This window comes from Tachypleus tridentatus, chromosome 6 (genome assembly GCF_004210375.1).
Source record: "Tachypleus tridentatus isolate NWPU-2018 chromosome 6, ASM421037v1, whole genome shotgun sequence".
In the NCBI taxonomy this organism is placed as follows: Eukaryota; Metazoa; Arthropoda; class Merostomata; order Xiphosura; family Limulidae; genus Tachypleus; species Tachypleus tridentatus.
Window position 1 is genome coordinate 76,529,963 of NC_134830.1, and position 18,865 is coordinate 76,548,827.

Consider the following 18,865-nt stretch of genomic DNA (forward strand, 5'->3'; position numbering starts at 1 on the left):
AACACAATGTAATTTCTCATCTCTCACACATAAGCATTAAATCAAGTCTGTGTAATACTTTGCTTTTCCAACTATGTTTTCAATCACCTAACACCAGGTTGTGCAATTGAATTTTTCAGTAGAATTAAAGTTACATAAAAATGCAATCCTGAATTTAAATACATAAATCTTATGAGAATGACTGTACCTCTTTATGTTGGTGAAATAAAATGCTTAATTAAATGATGAATATAGTAAGAAAACATTCAAGGTATAGTTAAATGTGATGGGTAAATAAAAGAACTTGCATAGTTAAATTAAGACTAAATGCCCCTAAAGCCTTGGGTATAAGCCTACTAAAGTGGTAGAACACTTGAGCACTTTTCCAATGACCCCTTATTATTTTTCATCACTTTTTGATGTTTACTAGTGTTGAATCATAACTTATCCCCACCAAGAAACAAAAAATCAAAAGTATTTTCCTCACATTGAACATCCTCTTGATTGATAACCAACTATTTATATTATATTTTAATAATTATTTACAAAACTATGTCTTTTCAAAATTTAGTGTTTTACTAAACAGAGACTAAGGATAAAAAACACATAATATCCAGTAAGATTCAGAATGGTAAAAACAGTTTTTATTAAATGGTATTTGTATTGTAACATACAAAACAGTCATGAAATAACACACAGTAACAGGGTTTTTACACCGTGGAAATAATACCATAAATCGTTTCTTAACATACAAACATTAAAAGAATTTACACTGCCTTGTCTTTACTACCATACAAATTGCTAGTACATTAAATTTTGCATTTATAACACATAAAATCCTTAGATGCATAAACTTTAAAATTTTATACATAAATGAGATTTGGAAGTGAATATATATATTTACACATTTCTTACACAAAATACAATGAAAATATAGACAACATTGAAATAAAATATACTTATAAAAAGCTTATATATATTTTGAGACTAATCTATGCAAGTGATAGTACTGTTGATCACATAAAAAACAACTTAAAATCATTTACTAATGCTAAAAACAGCCCAAAATAAATCTTAGCATTTTCTCCTGTGCCCTTTTACCTCAGATTGACTAAAACTCTACCACTTGGAAGAGTACTTGCTCTTTTTTTGGGGTGATTCTTAGCATTAGTATATCAAGTGATAACAAATGTTTTTAACTAGTATATTCATTTAAATAAGACTCAATAGTAACTTCTATTATGTTAGCACAAATGGAAATTTAAGTGTCATAACCTCATAAATTTGAAAATTTACAATGTCAACAAGAGGATTTTGTCTCTTTTTGAAAGTCATTAGGTATGGTAGTTAAATATTAATTATCATATTCAACCAAATAAAATACAAGAATTTTAAAAATTATTATAACAAGTAATGGATTTACTCACCAATCTCAAATAAGACCTAAGTAACTAAACATTGTTACAGTTAAAAAAAAGCATAAAATAATTCGTTGACATAGTATATCTGTAGCAAAAATGTTTTACATCCTTAGATAATAAAGATTATGAAACTGAAACATGATTTCAGCAAGAAAATAAGTGCTTGTAATAAATTCTGATAATTATTTTTTAACAAAAGCAAACTGTACCATTTCTTATAAGTGTGAAAACAGTATCTAATTCACATTCTAGTCTGTCATTCTATCTGGTCATTTTAATTGTGTTTTAAACATCTATTTGTTACAAATACAATCTCTAAACAGTAAGAGAAACAATGAATGCAATATTATGAAAAACATAATGTAGTCAAAACACTTTTTGAAACCCTACCAACCCCAATTTAATACAATTCAACTTCTGAATAAAGAACACATTACAAGTAACACATTTATAAAACAGCTATTTTATATATCAAACAAGCACTAAGTAGAAACATATTTAATTTAACCAACACACTTCAAGTCACATTCTGTGTTTTGTTCACTCTATGACTAAAGTCATATTTCTATCAAGACTACGACAATAATGTAAATTATGTGGCAAAAAATATTTATAACCATAGCTACTACCTACAAAAGGATATAAAGATAAAGGTTTTCTGCAAAAAATTCTAAAATTTATTTTATTTTTTTTCTGGAGAGAACAATGCACGATTAGGAGAGACAACAGAGATGTTATAAAGATACTTTATCAAGTACAGGACTACAAGATGTACAACCACAACAATTTTTTTTGTAACATATACAAAATGAACTTCAAAATTGACATTATGTTGTCACATATTTTAATGGTGATATCTATTTTAAATTGATTCACATCTGTTTATACAAAATCTATTTTTGGTAGTGTTTAGTATCTTCCATCAGAACTAACACTTGTATTTCACTTTAAAATTAACTCATTAAAAAGAGCTATAAAACATACAGTATCAAACTATTTTCTTAATATCACAGTGTGATGGAAAAGTGATAATTCATGACTTATTCAGTAAAAAAAACCAAAATACTATGAAACTTTTATGAAGATATACTCTTATCTGTAAAGTCTATTTCTTAGATGTTCACCTTTTGCTTTAAGGATTTACAAATACTTATATACAGCTTTCTCCTGAGGTAAATGATTAAGGCACAAATTATCTTCTTAATGTGAATATAAGGTCCTTCTGTAATGAAAGGAAATCAGCTTAAATCTTGCAACAGAATAAAACCCATGGCATTTTCAGAAGTTTAAAAATTCTCATCATGACAAAAATTGCTGAATGATGTTTTAGCAACATGATATTAAGAATTTTATACATATAACACCTAAATTTGGAAATATGTTTGTTTACTTGGAAGATTCTGATATTCAACCACTACAAATTAGTTCCTTCATACTTATTACAATAACAAAATAAAACATTTTTCTGCATTGAAAAGATTTGCAGTAAATGAAAATCATAATTCAAACAACTAACTTATGTGTTTTTTGATACCCACCATTATGATTAAAACTCCCTACTGTTTAATAGGAAGCTTACATAATTCCAATTTTTGTGAAGATCCACATTAACCAACAGAAATTTTTATAATTAAAAAGAAGCCTCAATAAAACATTAGTCATAGATAGTTACAAAAAATTTTAGGACTATAATAGGAAGTGACTTTTTCACAGGTGGATTCAAAATGAAATCAAATATTAATATTGTATAAAAATCTTAAAATATGATACAAAATTAACATAATGTTAAATTATTTCAATATTAGTACCAAGCTACTAGCATATTATACTGATAAATTTACATGTAGACAGACTGGTAATATGTATCAAAATACATTAAAATCCAAAAATGTTACGAAAACCTTCTGCAGGTGCAAAAAACTTGTTTCACATTCTTCTAACAATAAAAATAACATTTTCAAAAATAAGTTTATAAAATGCCCATGGAGCAAATTTAATAAAACAGATTTTTATCTGTTATTGCTACAATAGCTGAGACTTATTTAAACAAACAATAGGATGTTTCCATTTTTTGAGAACAAGTTTAGCATTACAATGTAAAAATGATCTTTCTATTGACAGTTAATCAGAAATTAAAAGTTAAATGTAATAAATGATAACCTCACTCTGTAGGTTGAGACTGTGCTCTTAATGACTAAAAAACTTAATTCACAATAAGGAGAATATATAACCCATTTTTCAGTAAGATTATTTTCACAGTTGAAAAGTAAAGAAAGAGGGGCTAAATAATATTCAAAAATAGATTAATAAAATTTAAAAATAATGGACAAACTCAATCTTCATAAAATGATGACAAAGCTCTCAAAATAGGACAGGACATAATCTATCGCTTTAAAGTTTTGCCAAAAAATGTCATGAAACAATGAACTTTCCCTAGTAAATGTCACATAAGCTATGAAATTACAAAGTTAACTCTTGTGAAACATACCTAATTAGAGAAAAAGACACACACTGAGCCTTCTTTAAAATATAAGGTTTTGAAAAGAAGATAAACAGTAGAATCTCTGACAATATCATGTGACTGATCATACATCAGAACTTGTAATCTTGTATAAATATGGGCTTGTCCAAGTTAATGTCATATAAAATTTAACAAATACTGTAGCATCATTACAGTTACATGCCAGTGTGGAATAGGTTCCCCCAACACAAATAAAATTCATAAATACTGCAATTATATGAAACCAATTGGTATATCTATATTTAGTATTTACATTATTGTTTTGCTGTTCAAAAGCCATATGTCTTAAAGAATATTTGGTTTATTTAAGTTTTGGGTAACTAATGAACTGTAAAAGAAAATGAACATACCTAAAAAATCATTCATTTTATATTATTACATAAAATTATCAATTTTTCTTTTGTAACTTAGTTTAAAAAATAATAATTTATGTGAAATATTTAAAACACTACAGTAAAAAGGTGAAACAAATAAAATTTTTAAAAATGTTTCTTTATGGTGTATATATAACTTTATGGGTATAATAATCTAAGTCAGAGCTGACAGTATTATGTCCTGGATGTGTGTGTTAAAAACTAGTTTTCTCCTATTTTACAAAGGTACAGACAAATTTAATCGAATAAGCTAGCTGCTTGATGAGACTTAGCCTCACATCTAATTAAATCTATTTGTAGCATGAATTACCTTTATTACATTTGGGCAAGATATGGCATACAAGATATGGAAACTAATTACTTATGAAGTTAATATCTAATAAACGTTTTAAATATATGTAGTCCCTGTCAGTTTCTAATAAAGATATTGCTTACACTAGCCTGAATATTATGTTTTTGAGCAACATTTATTATGGCAGTCAGTTATGCTAGTTTTGTAAAACTTAAAGAAACGAAGAACAATGATGTGACATATAATATTTTCTTTAAAAAACAAACAAACAAAGATATAGTTATTAGTTGTTAAAGTGAGAAAAATGAAAAGATGCAAATTTACATTTCTTGTGCCAAAATTTCCAATTTGATCAGTGAAACTGATTATTAGTTTAATAATAACAGTATGTAACAAAATTTTTACTTTTTCTTGTTCCTAGGTAGAAAGTGTTATTTCCCAATTGCTTATGCCTAAAGTAAATGAAAAAGACCTATTTTTCTCCTCAAACTTTGCTTTTGTGACCTGGGGAGTGCATAACAAAAACATGATGGGAGACTATATTTGGGGGCTAATACATGAAAGTGATTTACATTACAGTTGCAAATCTCAAAAACTACTCACTTCTAAACATTTAGTACAAATACATATAAATCTTGATTCATATGTTGTTTTAATTCAGACCTTATGTATATGAAAATGCACAAATTTGCCTGTTTTTACATGGAAAATAGGTTAATTTCTAAATTTCATTACCCAGGTCACAAAAGCAAATTTTAAAGGAATAATGGCCATTTTCTGTACCTTTACAACATAAGCAATTAAGAAATAACATATACTATCCAGGAACAAAATTTGTGTTACACAATGTAATCTGTCTTTCCAATATATTCTGGTAAACAACATGCCTTAACATTACAAGTTTGTACTCAAGTGTGATAATAAATCTCAATGGTAAGTATTGATCTGTATATCTATATAGTTGGGCTATACAAGTCACTGTAATAAAGAATGTTTCATTAATTCTCTCCAACTGCACTTCCTAAGTAATCTCATTTAGTCCACAAATCTGGTACAAGCTTTCTTCCATTTACACTGGGTGCACCACATGTCTTTGTTCTCCATGCCATAAACTTTACGACATTTTCGACTTTCTGATCGTAGTTTTCGTAGTTGTGGCAAGCACTTGGGTGATGTGGAAAGAGATTTGGGGCTTAGACGTATGTACTTAGGAGTTGAAACCTGAAAATTTTTATAAAAAACAAACTAAATATGATTCAGTTATGACAACAGATAATGTGTCATTTGATAATGTGGCTTCAAATTTAAACCCATTTCATTTTTGGAATGTGAAACATATATATGTTTTTTTGTTTTTGTTTAGCAGAATTGAACCCAGACCTTTCACATGTTAGCTGAGTACTCTACTAACTGAAATTAAAGTTTTAGCCCAATAGTTGAGACACTTTCTTGGTCTCCTGCAATCCTTCTATACTAGGCAACTGTTGTCCTACCAATTAAACTACAGGGTTAACTGTCTAGATATTCTTAGCAAGAAATCTTTTTTTTCCAACAACTCAAATTAACACAACATAATAATTCTTTATTTAAGCAAACTTACAAATTACACAGTACTGCAAGTTTAACATTTAGCATGAACTAATTTATTGAAAATCAGTTCAAATTAAATGAAAGATTTTACAAAAAATTAATTAAGACTAGCAGTTTATTAGTTTTTTTTCTTCTCAAGAATAGAAAATTTTATTTGTTAAAAACTTAGCAACATTAAAATGAACCTACTTTTGTCAGACTGATAAACAATTGAAAATTTTTAATGAACAAGTTTCCTCAATATACAGCTTTGTTTGTTGAAATTCTTTGGTAAAATAATTGTGTTGTCAACACTTTGGGTGGCATACAAACACAACTAAAATAATGATTAAATAGTATTTTACCAGTTGGTAGAATGCTAGGTAAAGTATAAAGTTAAATATGAATGGTACTATAGTTAAAAACTGCTCTTCAAAGTTAGTCTCATTCTCTATTATGAAATAAATAAGGATATCAAAGCAAAGGATTTGTATATGCGTGTATGAATTCATGAACTTTCTCACCATAGTATTTGGAAGGCTTGCAGCATATGAATGGTGTGGATACCACTGAATGACTGATGTCTGTCCTTGAGGGATATTGATAGGGCTTGACTTTGAACACTGCTGAATAAACAAAAATGCATTACTTAATATGTGATATATACACACACACACACACACACACTAGATAATCCTAGAAACTACAGCTCAATTACATTAGAATACACTGTTATTCATCACTACAAACATTTCTGAAAGTGATTTTCAGAATTTATACTGGTAGTTCACTAGTACAGAAAGTTACACACACACATGCAAAATTGTGAACATTTCTCCTGAAACTTGCTTACATAAGTGAAATATGCCAAAACACGGCAGTTTATTTGCAAAATATTATATAGTAATAGATGCATGTGTGATTTTATTGAATTAGTTTCAATCGACAGAAAGAAATCAATTCAAGAAATTATCACATAAATATCTCATTTGTTAATTCTTTGTTAAGGAAAAAAAATCAGATTTAAGCTATTTCAGAAAACAGTAAAATAATTCTAACACCTCTTAAGTTTATAGTCAGTAACTGATAGGTTTACAAACTGTGACTATGAACCTACCTCTTGCTGACATTTAAATTCTGGATTTTCTTCAGGAGGTTTCACCATATCTAAATGACTAAGAGTAGGAGCCATAGATGTGTAAATAGTGGGTAATGGAGATATTAGCCCTTCAATTCCATTAGTTTCTGAACTAGGTGATGGTGATAACTGGTTCTCCACATCAATTTCTTTCTCAATCTCCGTATAGTAAAACTCCTCCTCATGATCATTCAATTCTATTCCCTGTTGTTTGTATTGCCTTATATTTTAATGAAAATTTTTATTGAAATTGCAGCAAGGATAAGAGATTGATTATTTAAAAGTCTTCCATTTTTTTCATTTAAGAGAAAATGTATAAATTATATTTTCTGTCACTTTCAAGGGTTAGCAATATGTAAATTTAAAAATAATATTAGTATTGTACTTGATGCATTTTATTTTATCATTGATTTATTAAGCCAAGCATAGCAATACAAATTGACACTTTTAAGCACATTTTTAGTCACACATTAATTGCAACACAAATAATTATGTCCAGTGTCAAATGATAAATAATGCTAAGGATTAAAAGTATGCCTTGGTAGTTTATATAAGAATTTAACTCTGTATTATATGCAGCTGCCTAACTGGCTTTGCTATTATTATTACTTTTTATTGAAACAAATTAAAAATACAAAAATTAACTACCATTACTAGTAGTTTCTGGTTTGTTAATGATAGGTAGCACTATGTAGAATGTAAAATAAGATTTTCAAACTTTTATAAAATAAAATCACATTGAATAATAAAGTCTGATGAAATATTTTTAAAATATCATTATAAGGAAATTCATTATTAAGAAGATGTATTTTAATGTTAATTTCAAATTACTTCAACCATGATAAATATTAATAAATATTATTTTAATTTAAACATTATCATTTCATCCCTATTATTATTACCATTACTACTACTAAAGGTAGTGACGAAACCAACTAATATACCACCATTACCTTAAATGTAGGGTACGAACATGTTTTTCTATATCTTTACATGTGTCATATTGCCGTCTACATCCCGGCCAAGTACACTGAAACACAAGTTGTTTCTAGAAAAACAAAATATTGTAAAATTTAACATTACTTCTTAGATTCATTAATCTTCTGTCTCTCATAAATATCTATAAAATTCAAATATAACAAAGTTGTTTGTTTTCTTATACTATTTGTTTATATGGGATATCATAAAATTCCCAAAAGCAATTTATACACATTATCCTGCATAAAAATCATACTCAACTCAAGCTTTATACAACTTAGTGTAGCGCATACACATATGAATGATTTAATATCCTGCTTCAAAAACAAAACAATTTTATTGTCATAAAAATATAATATGAATGCACTATAGTATCTCTCAAAATTTCTATGATCAGATAATATTTATTAAAACAAATTAAAAACATAAAAATTAACTACCATTAACAGTAGTTTCTGGTTTGTTCATGGTGGGTATTAATACAAAATTAGAATTTTTTCATATGCCACAGTTTCAATACCAAATTAGTAGAGTACTCCAAACTATAATAGTGCTTCTAAACATATAGACATAATATTATTTAATAATAAGCTCATTTGTTGTCTAATAATCTTCAATTGAAATATCATTATTTATTATTGGATTCTAAAGTAGATCTGCCATAAGAAAGAACTTAATCTTTCCCCTTACACTGCCTATATTTATGGAGTAAATTTATAACCTTGTGACTTAGAAGTAGGTTGGATACTACTAAACTCTCCATGCTACTTGTAGGGTTATCAAATCAATATCAGCTGCTTCAATACTGCATGTAAAGGCTGCAGCATGAAGGATAAAATAATAAGCAAGCATTCTACACTTTACTCATGGGGAAGAAAAATATATCATTTCTTTCTCTTTCTAATTCAACTGTAAACATGTTTTAACTATGTGCTTCACCTTATAATCCAGTTTTAATTTTTTATGAATATTTCTTCTAAAACTGCAACTTAGAATGATGAGTTTCACTTTTCATTGCATAATCTCACTATCCAAAAAGCAACTATTTTTGTAACATTGAAGAAAAGAACTGTAATTTTTTTATTATCCATGAACAGTTCATTTATAAACTGAGCTTGTTTCTATATAAATGCAGTCTTACTACAACAAATCACTTCTAACTTGTTTGTGAGAATAGAACATTTCAAGCCACTGTGTACTTTTATTTAATGAAACAAAAATAGGGATACACTGAAAATCTGAAATAATTATAAAAGTGGAAGTAATAGTTTTATGACAAGGTTAGGCATAGATATCACTGCCCTATTATAAACTTGTTGTAAGCTGTATTTTTAATGTAATTTGTCTGTTAGGTGAGTGGCACAGATCCCCCAGAAAATTCTAAAGTGATGCACAGTTTTTCTAACATATTCAAACCTAGATTAAAAATATGAGGATAGTTGAAGAGATAAGGAAGTAAACTCATAGTGAAACAATTGTCTCAAGAGTACAAGTTGAAAGATAATCAAGGAGTTACAGTATACAGTTACCCTTTAGCTGGTAGGGTAGGGTCAGAATGATACACATTGATCTTTCATGTTGATACTGCAACTCAGCTAGTGCTGCTCTCTATTTGATGTTTTCTGGACTTTATCCTCATTTAATTCTTGAATGTTGAGTAAAGATATGCTGTTACAGTTCTTTCTTTCTTTTGTAGTTGTTTGTTTGTAACTTATGGGCCATTCTATCCCCACTGTATTTTACAGATAATATTTTTGAAATTTATTACAACTGGGTTATTTTGACCTACAGATATTTTACCCCACAAGTTAAGGATTAAGTGAGTAGAGGTGTTTTTTTTTTTTTTTTTGGGGTCATGAAAATAAAAAAAACAAATCAGTGGATGAAGCTGCTGATGAAGATCAGCTGTTAACGACAAAAAGACTCAGAGAGAAAAAAATCTGGCAAGTATTTGGGTAGAGCATGGATGCTCATAATCCATAAGTTAAAAGTAATGTCTGAAAATTGCACAAATGCAAGTGTTGTTTATTTATTTTAATTTGTTGGATTTTCTGCAAAGCTACATGAAGGCTATCTGCCCTAGTTGTCCATAATGTTGAAGTAATAGTCAAAGGAAGGTGGATATACAATTTGATAACTCTTAAACTATTTCTTTGAGACCAAAGAATGTGATTTGACCATAGTTCTTATAACATATTCACATTACCAAAATACAGTATTTGTATGGGTAGCCAGCCAACAGCACCCAATTACCAGCCATTCATGGCTAATGGAAGATTGTCACTCTTATAACACATCCACAGTTATTTTATGATACTGCACAGATTATAATTTGGCTGGTCAGCTCAAAAATTCTTATCTTTAAAAAAGGGTCAGTCCTCAACACCCAAAGTACAGATGATATCTTTGGCAGTGAACATGAAAAAAACTTATCAAGTGCGTGTTTTTCTTATAGCACAGCCACGTTGGGCTATTTGCTGTGTCCACCAAGAGGAATCAAATCCCTGATTTTAGCATTGTAAATCTGAAGACTTAGGGCTGTCCCAGCAGGGGATGAAACTTATCAAACCATGCAGATTATACTTGAAGCCATCAAATATGATCACCATAGGTGGAGCATGTGTTTTTACCACTCCTGATAGGCCTGTTGAATGGGGAAAATCAAGATTACTGTTTTGTGTGTGACTGGGACAGCTGAGATGATAAAAATCATTTAGAAATGAATAAATGGTCAGTGAAAGAAAATTAGATACCACTGAAACAAAATTGAGTATAATCCTTCAGGGAACCCTTAAAATGTGTTGCTGCCTTTACTTCATATTAACCTAAGACTTATGAATAACTCTGTAAAAGGAATGAACAAAGATGGTAATAGTTTCAGATATATGTCTGACAAATTTCTAAAAATCAGTGAAACAAAAATTACAGGAAGTATTTTTATTGGGTCACATATTCAGGATGATGACTTTGAAACAGTACTTAATAAGAAAGAACTTGGTAACTTGAAATCATTCAAATAAGTTGTCAAAATCAAAGAGATCAAAACCATGCTGTGATGATTGATGATATGATGGGGAACTAAAGGAAAAAGAGGCCTAAGATGTCAGTAAAGATGCATATTACATTCCTCTTTAGACTTTTTCCAAATCATCTCAGTGCAGTGAGTGCTTCCACCAAGATATTTCTACAATGGAAGTGATATCAGAGACTATGGAATACTGCTTTGAAGGAAGATTATTGTTGGTTCTTAAAGTGTGAAGCTGAGAACATACACAAAATTCTCAACAAGTCAAGCAATAGTTAAAAAGAAAACAAAACAGGGTGAAAGTTTGAACATAGCCTGAATGTATTTTCAGTACATAATCTTATTTTACTCTCTTTACAAAAATTCACTTCACTATTGGCTATCAAAGTTCTATCTAACACTAAATAATTCTCTCTCCTTGTCAAAAGTCCACACAGGCAGGTTCAATTACTTTAGAAAACCCTTTGACAAGACAATTTATTCTCTTTTTTCTCTTATTACAACAGCACTGTGAAACAGACCTTAAACTTTCTACAAACCACGAGACACTATGATGAATGAATACTCACTTAAGACAATGAGAGAAATGGAAACGTCAAATTACACACAACGTATGACTTTTACTGAGTTATAACAATATTTATCATAACTCATACCTTTCAAATAATTATTTTTTGAGCTTTTGTTGTGAAAAACAAATAATCATTAAATATTTGATCTCTAAATGAACTAAATAATACCTCTTACACAAAACAGTCTTGTATACCCAATATTGTTTTTTAACATTCTTAAATGTAATTTTCAATGAATAAAAAAAATTATCAAAGAAAAAACTATTTTTATGATATCCAATATTATTTCGATTGAATCTAATCCCAAAACTAAAGGTGTTCTGTAATTTTTAACATGATTCTTAGAATCAGTACTGTCAAATAGTTGCACCTTTTCTACTAGTAGAAAATGTTTCTTCTTGACCACATTTATTTATGGCTGATCAAAAAAATCAAGCAAAACGTAAGTAATTGTGGAAATATTATGCAAAGTCTATGATTAATAATGTATAGGGAAATAATGATCAAAGATAATGTGCATGGGTATTTGTTAATTGTGGGACTGTTTATTACTCTAAGACTTCTCTAATTTCAGTGTCAGGTTCATGTTTTTGGTATGGTGATATTTTCGTGATGACGTGAAACTCACTTGAAGTAAAAATTTATCTTAAGACAGCTAATATGGGTATTAAAATTTTTATTGAAATAAAGTAGAGAACAATATTTTGACCTTCTTAGATTCTCTTCTTTATTAACCTGAAGATGGCCTTAAAAGGTCGAAACATTGTTCTCTATTTTAATAACAGTGTTAATACCTATACTAGCCATCTTGAATGTGTGTTTTCTTATAGCAAGCCACATCAGGCTATATGCTAAGCCTACCGAGGGGTATCAAACCCCTGATTTTAGCGTTGTAAGTCTGTAGACACACCGCTGTACTAGCGGGTTCAGCCAAATTGAGATACATTGTGATATTCTGTTAAGAAAAATTGCAATTTTTTTAAATGTGTTGATGGACTTGGGAAGTGTTTTTGGTGCTTTTAACCTGATGTTCAAGTTACATCCTGTTTCACCTATATAAAAGGCTGGACACTTGATACACTTTACTTTGTAAACGTTTCCTGGTGGAGTCAGTTCGTTATACAATTTTCTTAATGTGTGTTTAATTTTTACTCGAAAGTTGAAAATTAAGCTAGGCGTTAAGGTCATATCTATCTAATCAAAAATACCTTACGTGTTATAAAAAGGTGCATTTAAAACAAAAGGGCAAGCATGCGACTTAAAGGAATGAAATCAAATCTGGTGGCCAAACTGGTAGCTACACTTATAGCACTGTTAAGATATTTTCCACAAATATTCATTCGTTAGTCAGCCATGATGATGGTTAAAACAAAATACACAGCCTAGCTAACTAATGAATGAATATTTGCTAAAACAATGTTATAATTGCTATAATTATAGCTTCCTCTTTGGTCGCCAATTTTGATTTCATTCTTTTAAGTCGCACACCCAATCCCTCTTTTTTTTTTCTAAGGTGTTGATTAGGTATCATGACTTTTTTCAGTACACACCAACTAGTCACAGTAAATAGAAAAGTGACACTCGATATTAACCAATATTAGCTTTATGATCACAACCTTATTTGGAACAGACGCGAACTTCAAAGAACCAACAAGATTATTTGAACTATGTGGTGGTAGTATTTCCTCTCTAAAATGGCATTGATAACGTCCTTTATAATAACGCCATAGTAATCAGATTAACAGTTTATTATCTTCACCCACATGCACTCACTAATATCACGTGACGTTAAACGCTATTTAATTGGAATTTCGTAAAATGTTTTAAAAAATGTGCTTAAAAGTACGCAATGAATAACCACTGTCATCGTACGATTTTTTTTTTTTTTTTTTTGAAAACCTAACGTAGACACTGCTAATGTAGTTTGCTTGGCTTAACCAATACTTACGTATCTCCATGCGCTACTGCTGTAAATCAATAAGGCCGGATTAGTGGTTTTATTAGCCCTAGGCTTTTCAACTTATAGAAGCCCCCTTCAGAGAGAACCTCTACGTGGAATATATTTATAGCTTGAGGCCTCCTAATTGTAAATCAGCAGTATTTAAACCGAATAATAAAAAACTAAATATTTATTTTTTGATGAAGCTGTAGTAACACAGGCCGATAGCTCAGCGTAGACGTGCCCAGTAAATTTGGTCAACATTTTATGGTTTTCGTTGAATAACTGCACATGTGTCTTATATTTAGACCAAACCTGACATCTAATTGTAATTTCTAAAGATGAATCAGTGTACCAGATTTGAAAGAAAAAATCTATGAAGGCTAAATATGTTTTACTATCAAATAAAGTTTCCGTACTTTTTTACGAAGAAGGAAAAAAGAGAAAAAAAATTCAATCGTAATTGGAGATTTTATATTTCGTGTATTTCTTAACGGATTGCCTTGAAATTTGGTATGTGAAGTAATGGTTCAGTAGGACACACCCACGAAAAATATGTGATAGTTTTGATTACCACAGTCAGAGAAATTGAAAGTGAATAATTGCTCAACTATCACTCCAGTCACACACAGTTTGTCCTGTAGGCTGTTTTGGCTACACGATATGCATACCGCCATATGTCTTGATGTGCTAGTCTTTCCCAAATTTCTGTAAGAGATATGCTCATATTTATATCGAATGCCCATGTTTACTTTATTATTTAAACTAATATAACTGTACGTTTGTAACAATTTATACAATTTGACACCATTTCTACTTAAACACATTTAAATCTCTTTTCAGTTACAGCAAAGGATCGCCAGTAGCAGTAAAACCCTTGAGAAGAGTGAAAACTGAAATGTTGGAATTTAAATGAAGTTAATGTTTTATTTTTATAGAGATAAGAATCATTTTATCTTTTAAAAACGCCAGCACGTTATATTTTCTTTTATTTTTAAAGTATTGTATACCTATTTTGTTTTGAGCTTTGTCTACGATTCAGCATCAAGAATAAAACTTAGAAAAATCACTTTGCCATTTATACTTCACATCTCTACCATCCTGTAAGTCTTAAACACTTGTGGTTACTACCGTTAAGAAGTTAAAGCTACGAGCGTATCCTCATCCTCCAGTAACTGATGCTTCAGTATACAAAATTCGTTGACTTCAAAAAAAGCATGAAAGCGCTCTGTAGCATCTCAAGACATATTCCATAGTATCTTATGCTAGTAACATTTTAGTTAGTGTTACAAGTGTTTATTTAAATTAATTAGTTCATAATGTGTGTTATTTCATTCAAAACATACAGTACTTTTGCATATCAATAACAATCAAAAGTACCCGTCCCCAGTGCTATAAAAAAGTTTAATTTAATCTATCAATTTAAAAAGTTAATTGTGTTGCAATCTTGGTTTAACTCAGAGCCAAGGCTTTGAGCTATTTATACCGTTCACTGTGAAAAGTAATTGTTGAGCATTTCAGTCATGCTATGAGCAGCTCAACGGTAACGTACGCTAAAGCTACATTTGTATCCTTTAAGTTACTTCATATTTTGAAATATGAATGATAATGTGATAGTGTAATTCCTAACAATTTAGTGTAGAATACCTTGCTTGCGAAATAAAACTTGGCATCAACATTATTTATGACTATTCTCCTGTCATTTAAAAAGTGAACGTTTAGCTTTCTCTGAGTGTGCAGCTTTTTAAACGGGAGATAGAAAAACATTCAGACAGACATCACTGCTCGCAATATATACAAGATAAATTGTGCTTACTAATGTACAGATTTTTAAATATTATACTTTGTTTTATTATACTGAGTTATTAAAGCTTATATACAACTTTTGATAAGGTAATAATGAATACTGTAAAACGTTATGTTATAAATAAATTGGGTGAAAGTTAAGATTTTTGAATTATTTATTATAGCACCCACTCCCACATTTTTTAAAGATTATAACCCCGACAAAGAACGGGTATCTCAGGATGTGATGAAATAAAGAAATTACCTTTGGTATGTTATTATTACTTTACTCGGTTCTCACATTTGGTAAAACAATTGTAATATAATAAGTACATGCTAAGCATACAGTTCATAAGTTTCCTTCCGAATTTTAGCCTAGGTACAGACAGTGTTAAGCAAAATATAAGCCTAAAATATCCATAAAGATGTAGAATATGCTCAGTTTGAATTAAATACTGTGGCGTCGACTGAAAAAACATAAAATATTTAAAAAGACATGAAAAAATTTTAAAATATGACGTTACAAAAAACTTTGCTTGTATTAAAATTTTGATAGGTACTGGAAACAGGGATATTATACTTTCGTTTAAAATTTTTTATTCTTTAAAGAGAGGAAGAAAGCTCAAAATTGTCTATGTTAGTCTGTTCATCAATGTAATAATAGATATTTTAGTACCGTATAGAAAAAGTAATTCTTTGAACAGTGCAGTGTCATATACAAGAATGTAAACAACAATCTGAGAGCAGAAAAAGAGGTAAGGAGCATACACTTACAAACAACTATTAAAACTTTTTTTTATATATAGCGCGATCCACACAGCTATCCGCACTATACATCACAGAAATTCGAATCTCGAATTTTAGAGTTGGAAGTCTGTAATCTTACTGTTGACCTACCTACCAGAGGACTTACATTTCGAAAACAATTTCCCGCGCTTGCATAACACCAATATAATAATTTAATTCAAAAATAACTTTGTCGAACTGTATTCAGTTGACACTCGTAGGAATAAGGAATGATGATTTTAGTGCAATGTTACACTACCGTCACTAAAAGTATAGTTTTTAAATTTCAGGTTATAATCAAATAAATAAGTCATGTATATTTTAAATAAACAAACAAAAATGTAACACACTATCAGTGTTCTTAATGGATCCGAAAAACATAAATATGTACATTCTTAACATATCATGTAATGTTTTCATAGTTTCGTTGATTCGCGTGGGAAGACAATCAACAGTGTCAGTACCATTTGGGAAGTAATTAGAAAGCATGAGCTATTATTAGTGTTGTATGCATTTGTAAATACTTAGGAACACTTAGATTTTACTAATAAAATAATAATATATGATAATCAGTAGATCAAGTTGAATTTTCTTTTCTATTCTTTCTATTGGTTGAATGAATTACTGATAAATTTAACGTGTGCATGGATATATATTAAACACGAAAAACAGGAGCGATGTGTGAACATATTTTCTGATATTTTTATTTTGTGGGAGTTAGGACTTTTGTGTTGCTTATCATAGCATCCCCCAACACACACATTTTTTTAAAGAACATATCCTAGACAAACATTATACGTTTTGGAAATAAACACTACATGATTATAGTACAGGAACATTGGACTAATGAAAAGAAGACATACGACACATGGCATCTAATTCTACTTAGTAATAATATAAACGTCCGGCTTTTTTATCTATTCCCATTTTTATTTTAGTCAGACATTGTCAGATCTAGACTTGGAGTTGAAAAGTAAGCATAATTTAACAAGTAATAATTTTCTTTAAACTAAATTAATTCCTTGACAAGTTTCTTAATGTTCCAATCAATAAGCTTGGTTTAAAACTAAGATTAGACTTAAAATGTAACGTTTCGTTACGGGTTTCTTCTAGCGCGAGTTTATATTCAAGGCTAAAATTAAACTTTATCTTTAGTTAGCGTCTCTTAATATATTACTGATGTAAATAACTATCAGGGTAATTTCTTATTGATTGATTTATGCCACGTGACGTTACGTGATCAGTCAAAAGTTAAGTTTGTTTTATCTCTTTTAATTGTCAGTGAAAATTACTTTGACGAATTATTATTAAGAATGCACCATCTATTGCTATGTTTTGATTCGATGACTGATATTAAGTAAAATGTTTTTTGTTTTGTTTTTTGTATCTAATGGGACATATCTTGCCACAATTAATCAATGTTTAACAGAAAACTTCTCAAAGTCATGTGGTATTGTTTTCATCATGTGTTATACCTCTTTCAACTTAGTGCACTTATGGTTCAGAATCCTCCAAGATTCTGTTGAGATCCCCGGCAAAAAAGAATGTAACACGATCTTCTACAAGAATATTCACAAAATTACTACTTCATTAAAATACTCGAAAAAATCTAAAAGAAAGGTACGCTTTCAATAAAAAATTACAAGTTAATTTATAATTCACTAAAATATTATTTTTGAAAGACTATTTTTTAAACAGAATCTTAGTTTTTAAGGGCATTTTACTCTTGATCTAACAAAACATTTTCTTTTTTGCACAAAAAAGGGTTAAAAATTACGGATCATTTAGAACACCAGGGTTATTTCTGAAAGAACTCCATGAGTTGTATTGAACTTTGATAAACTTTAAGAATTAAAAGGAAAATGTGTGGATTTTTAACATTTTATAATATCACTAATACATGAAACAGCTTGTAATATATTTCGTTTTCCTTTTTCACCACACCGATAATACAGCATCGTGGTACTGATACCGGGCCTATTTTAAGACTCCTTGAAATAGATGTATCTCTATAGTTATTGGTTTATATCAGTGAATCTATTATGCACACTTGAGGTATTTTATAGGGTTGTTCATTTGCTATTAACCAAAAATAATAATATTACACAACTAGAATTATCAAATTTCAAGTCAAAAGTTGGATCCCCCCAATACAAAGTAACTGTAACAGCTTGGAATCAGTTTAAGTTGCAGAAACACTTTTTACATCTGCCAAATAATCTGTCATTTATTGCATCGCGTTTTATAATCACAGAAAACCGAAATTTGTTAAAAGCTTATCTAGTTAAAAATAAATAAAAATATCAACACAGGTTCTCAATGCACAAGAATATGCCCTTGACTATTCTACTACACCTTAACATTGTTATTAAGGCTGTATCAATGAATTTTTGTGTTACGAAAATTGATGAAAATTACTATGACATATGAAACGGCAAAGTTGTGAGATGACGAAGCCATTAGACAAATCTCGTATCTGTGAAGCT

The 18,865-nt window shown here is 29.5% G+C and overlaps 1 protein-coding gene across 3 annotated transcripts in view; it reads right to left on the minus strand.

Annotated features, from left to right (window-relative positions):
• Window positions 1-604: 604 nt before the first annotated feature.
• LOC143252841 (zinc finger protein 395-like) overlaps window positions 605-18,865 on the minus strand; it is a 63,996-nt gene continuing 45,735 nt past the window's right edge. For 2 of the 3 annotated variants that reach the window (XM_076505606.1, XM_076505603.1), the window contains exons 4-7: window positions 8,248-8,342; window positions 7,274-7,514; window positions 6,681-6,782; window positions 605-5,808 (exon numbers count right to left, since the gene is read on the minus strand). In XM_076505606.1, coding sequence (XP_076361721.1) covers window positions 5,623-5,808; window positions 6,681-6,782; window positions 7,274-7,514; window positions 8,248-8,342 — 624 coding nt within the window. In that variant the 3' untranslated portion in view covers window positions 605-5,622. The remainder of the gene's footprint in view (window positions 5,809-6,680; window positions 6,783-7,273; window positions 7,515-8,247; window positions 8,343-18,865) is intronic. The other variant, XM_076505604.1, reaches the window with a different exon arrangement.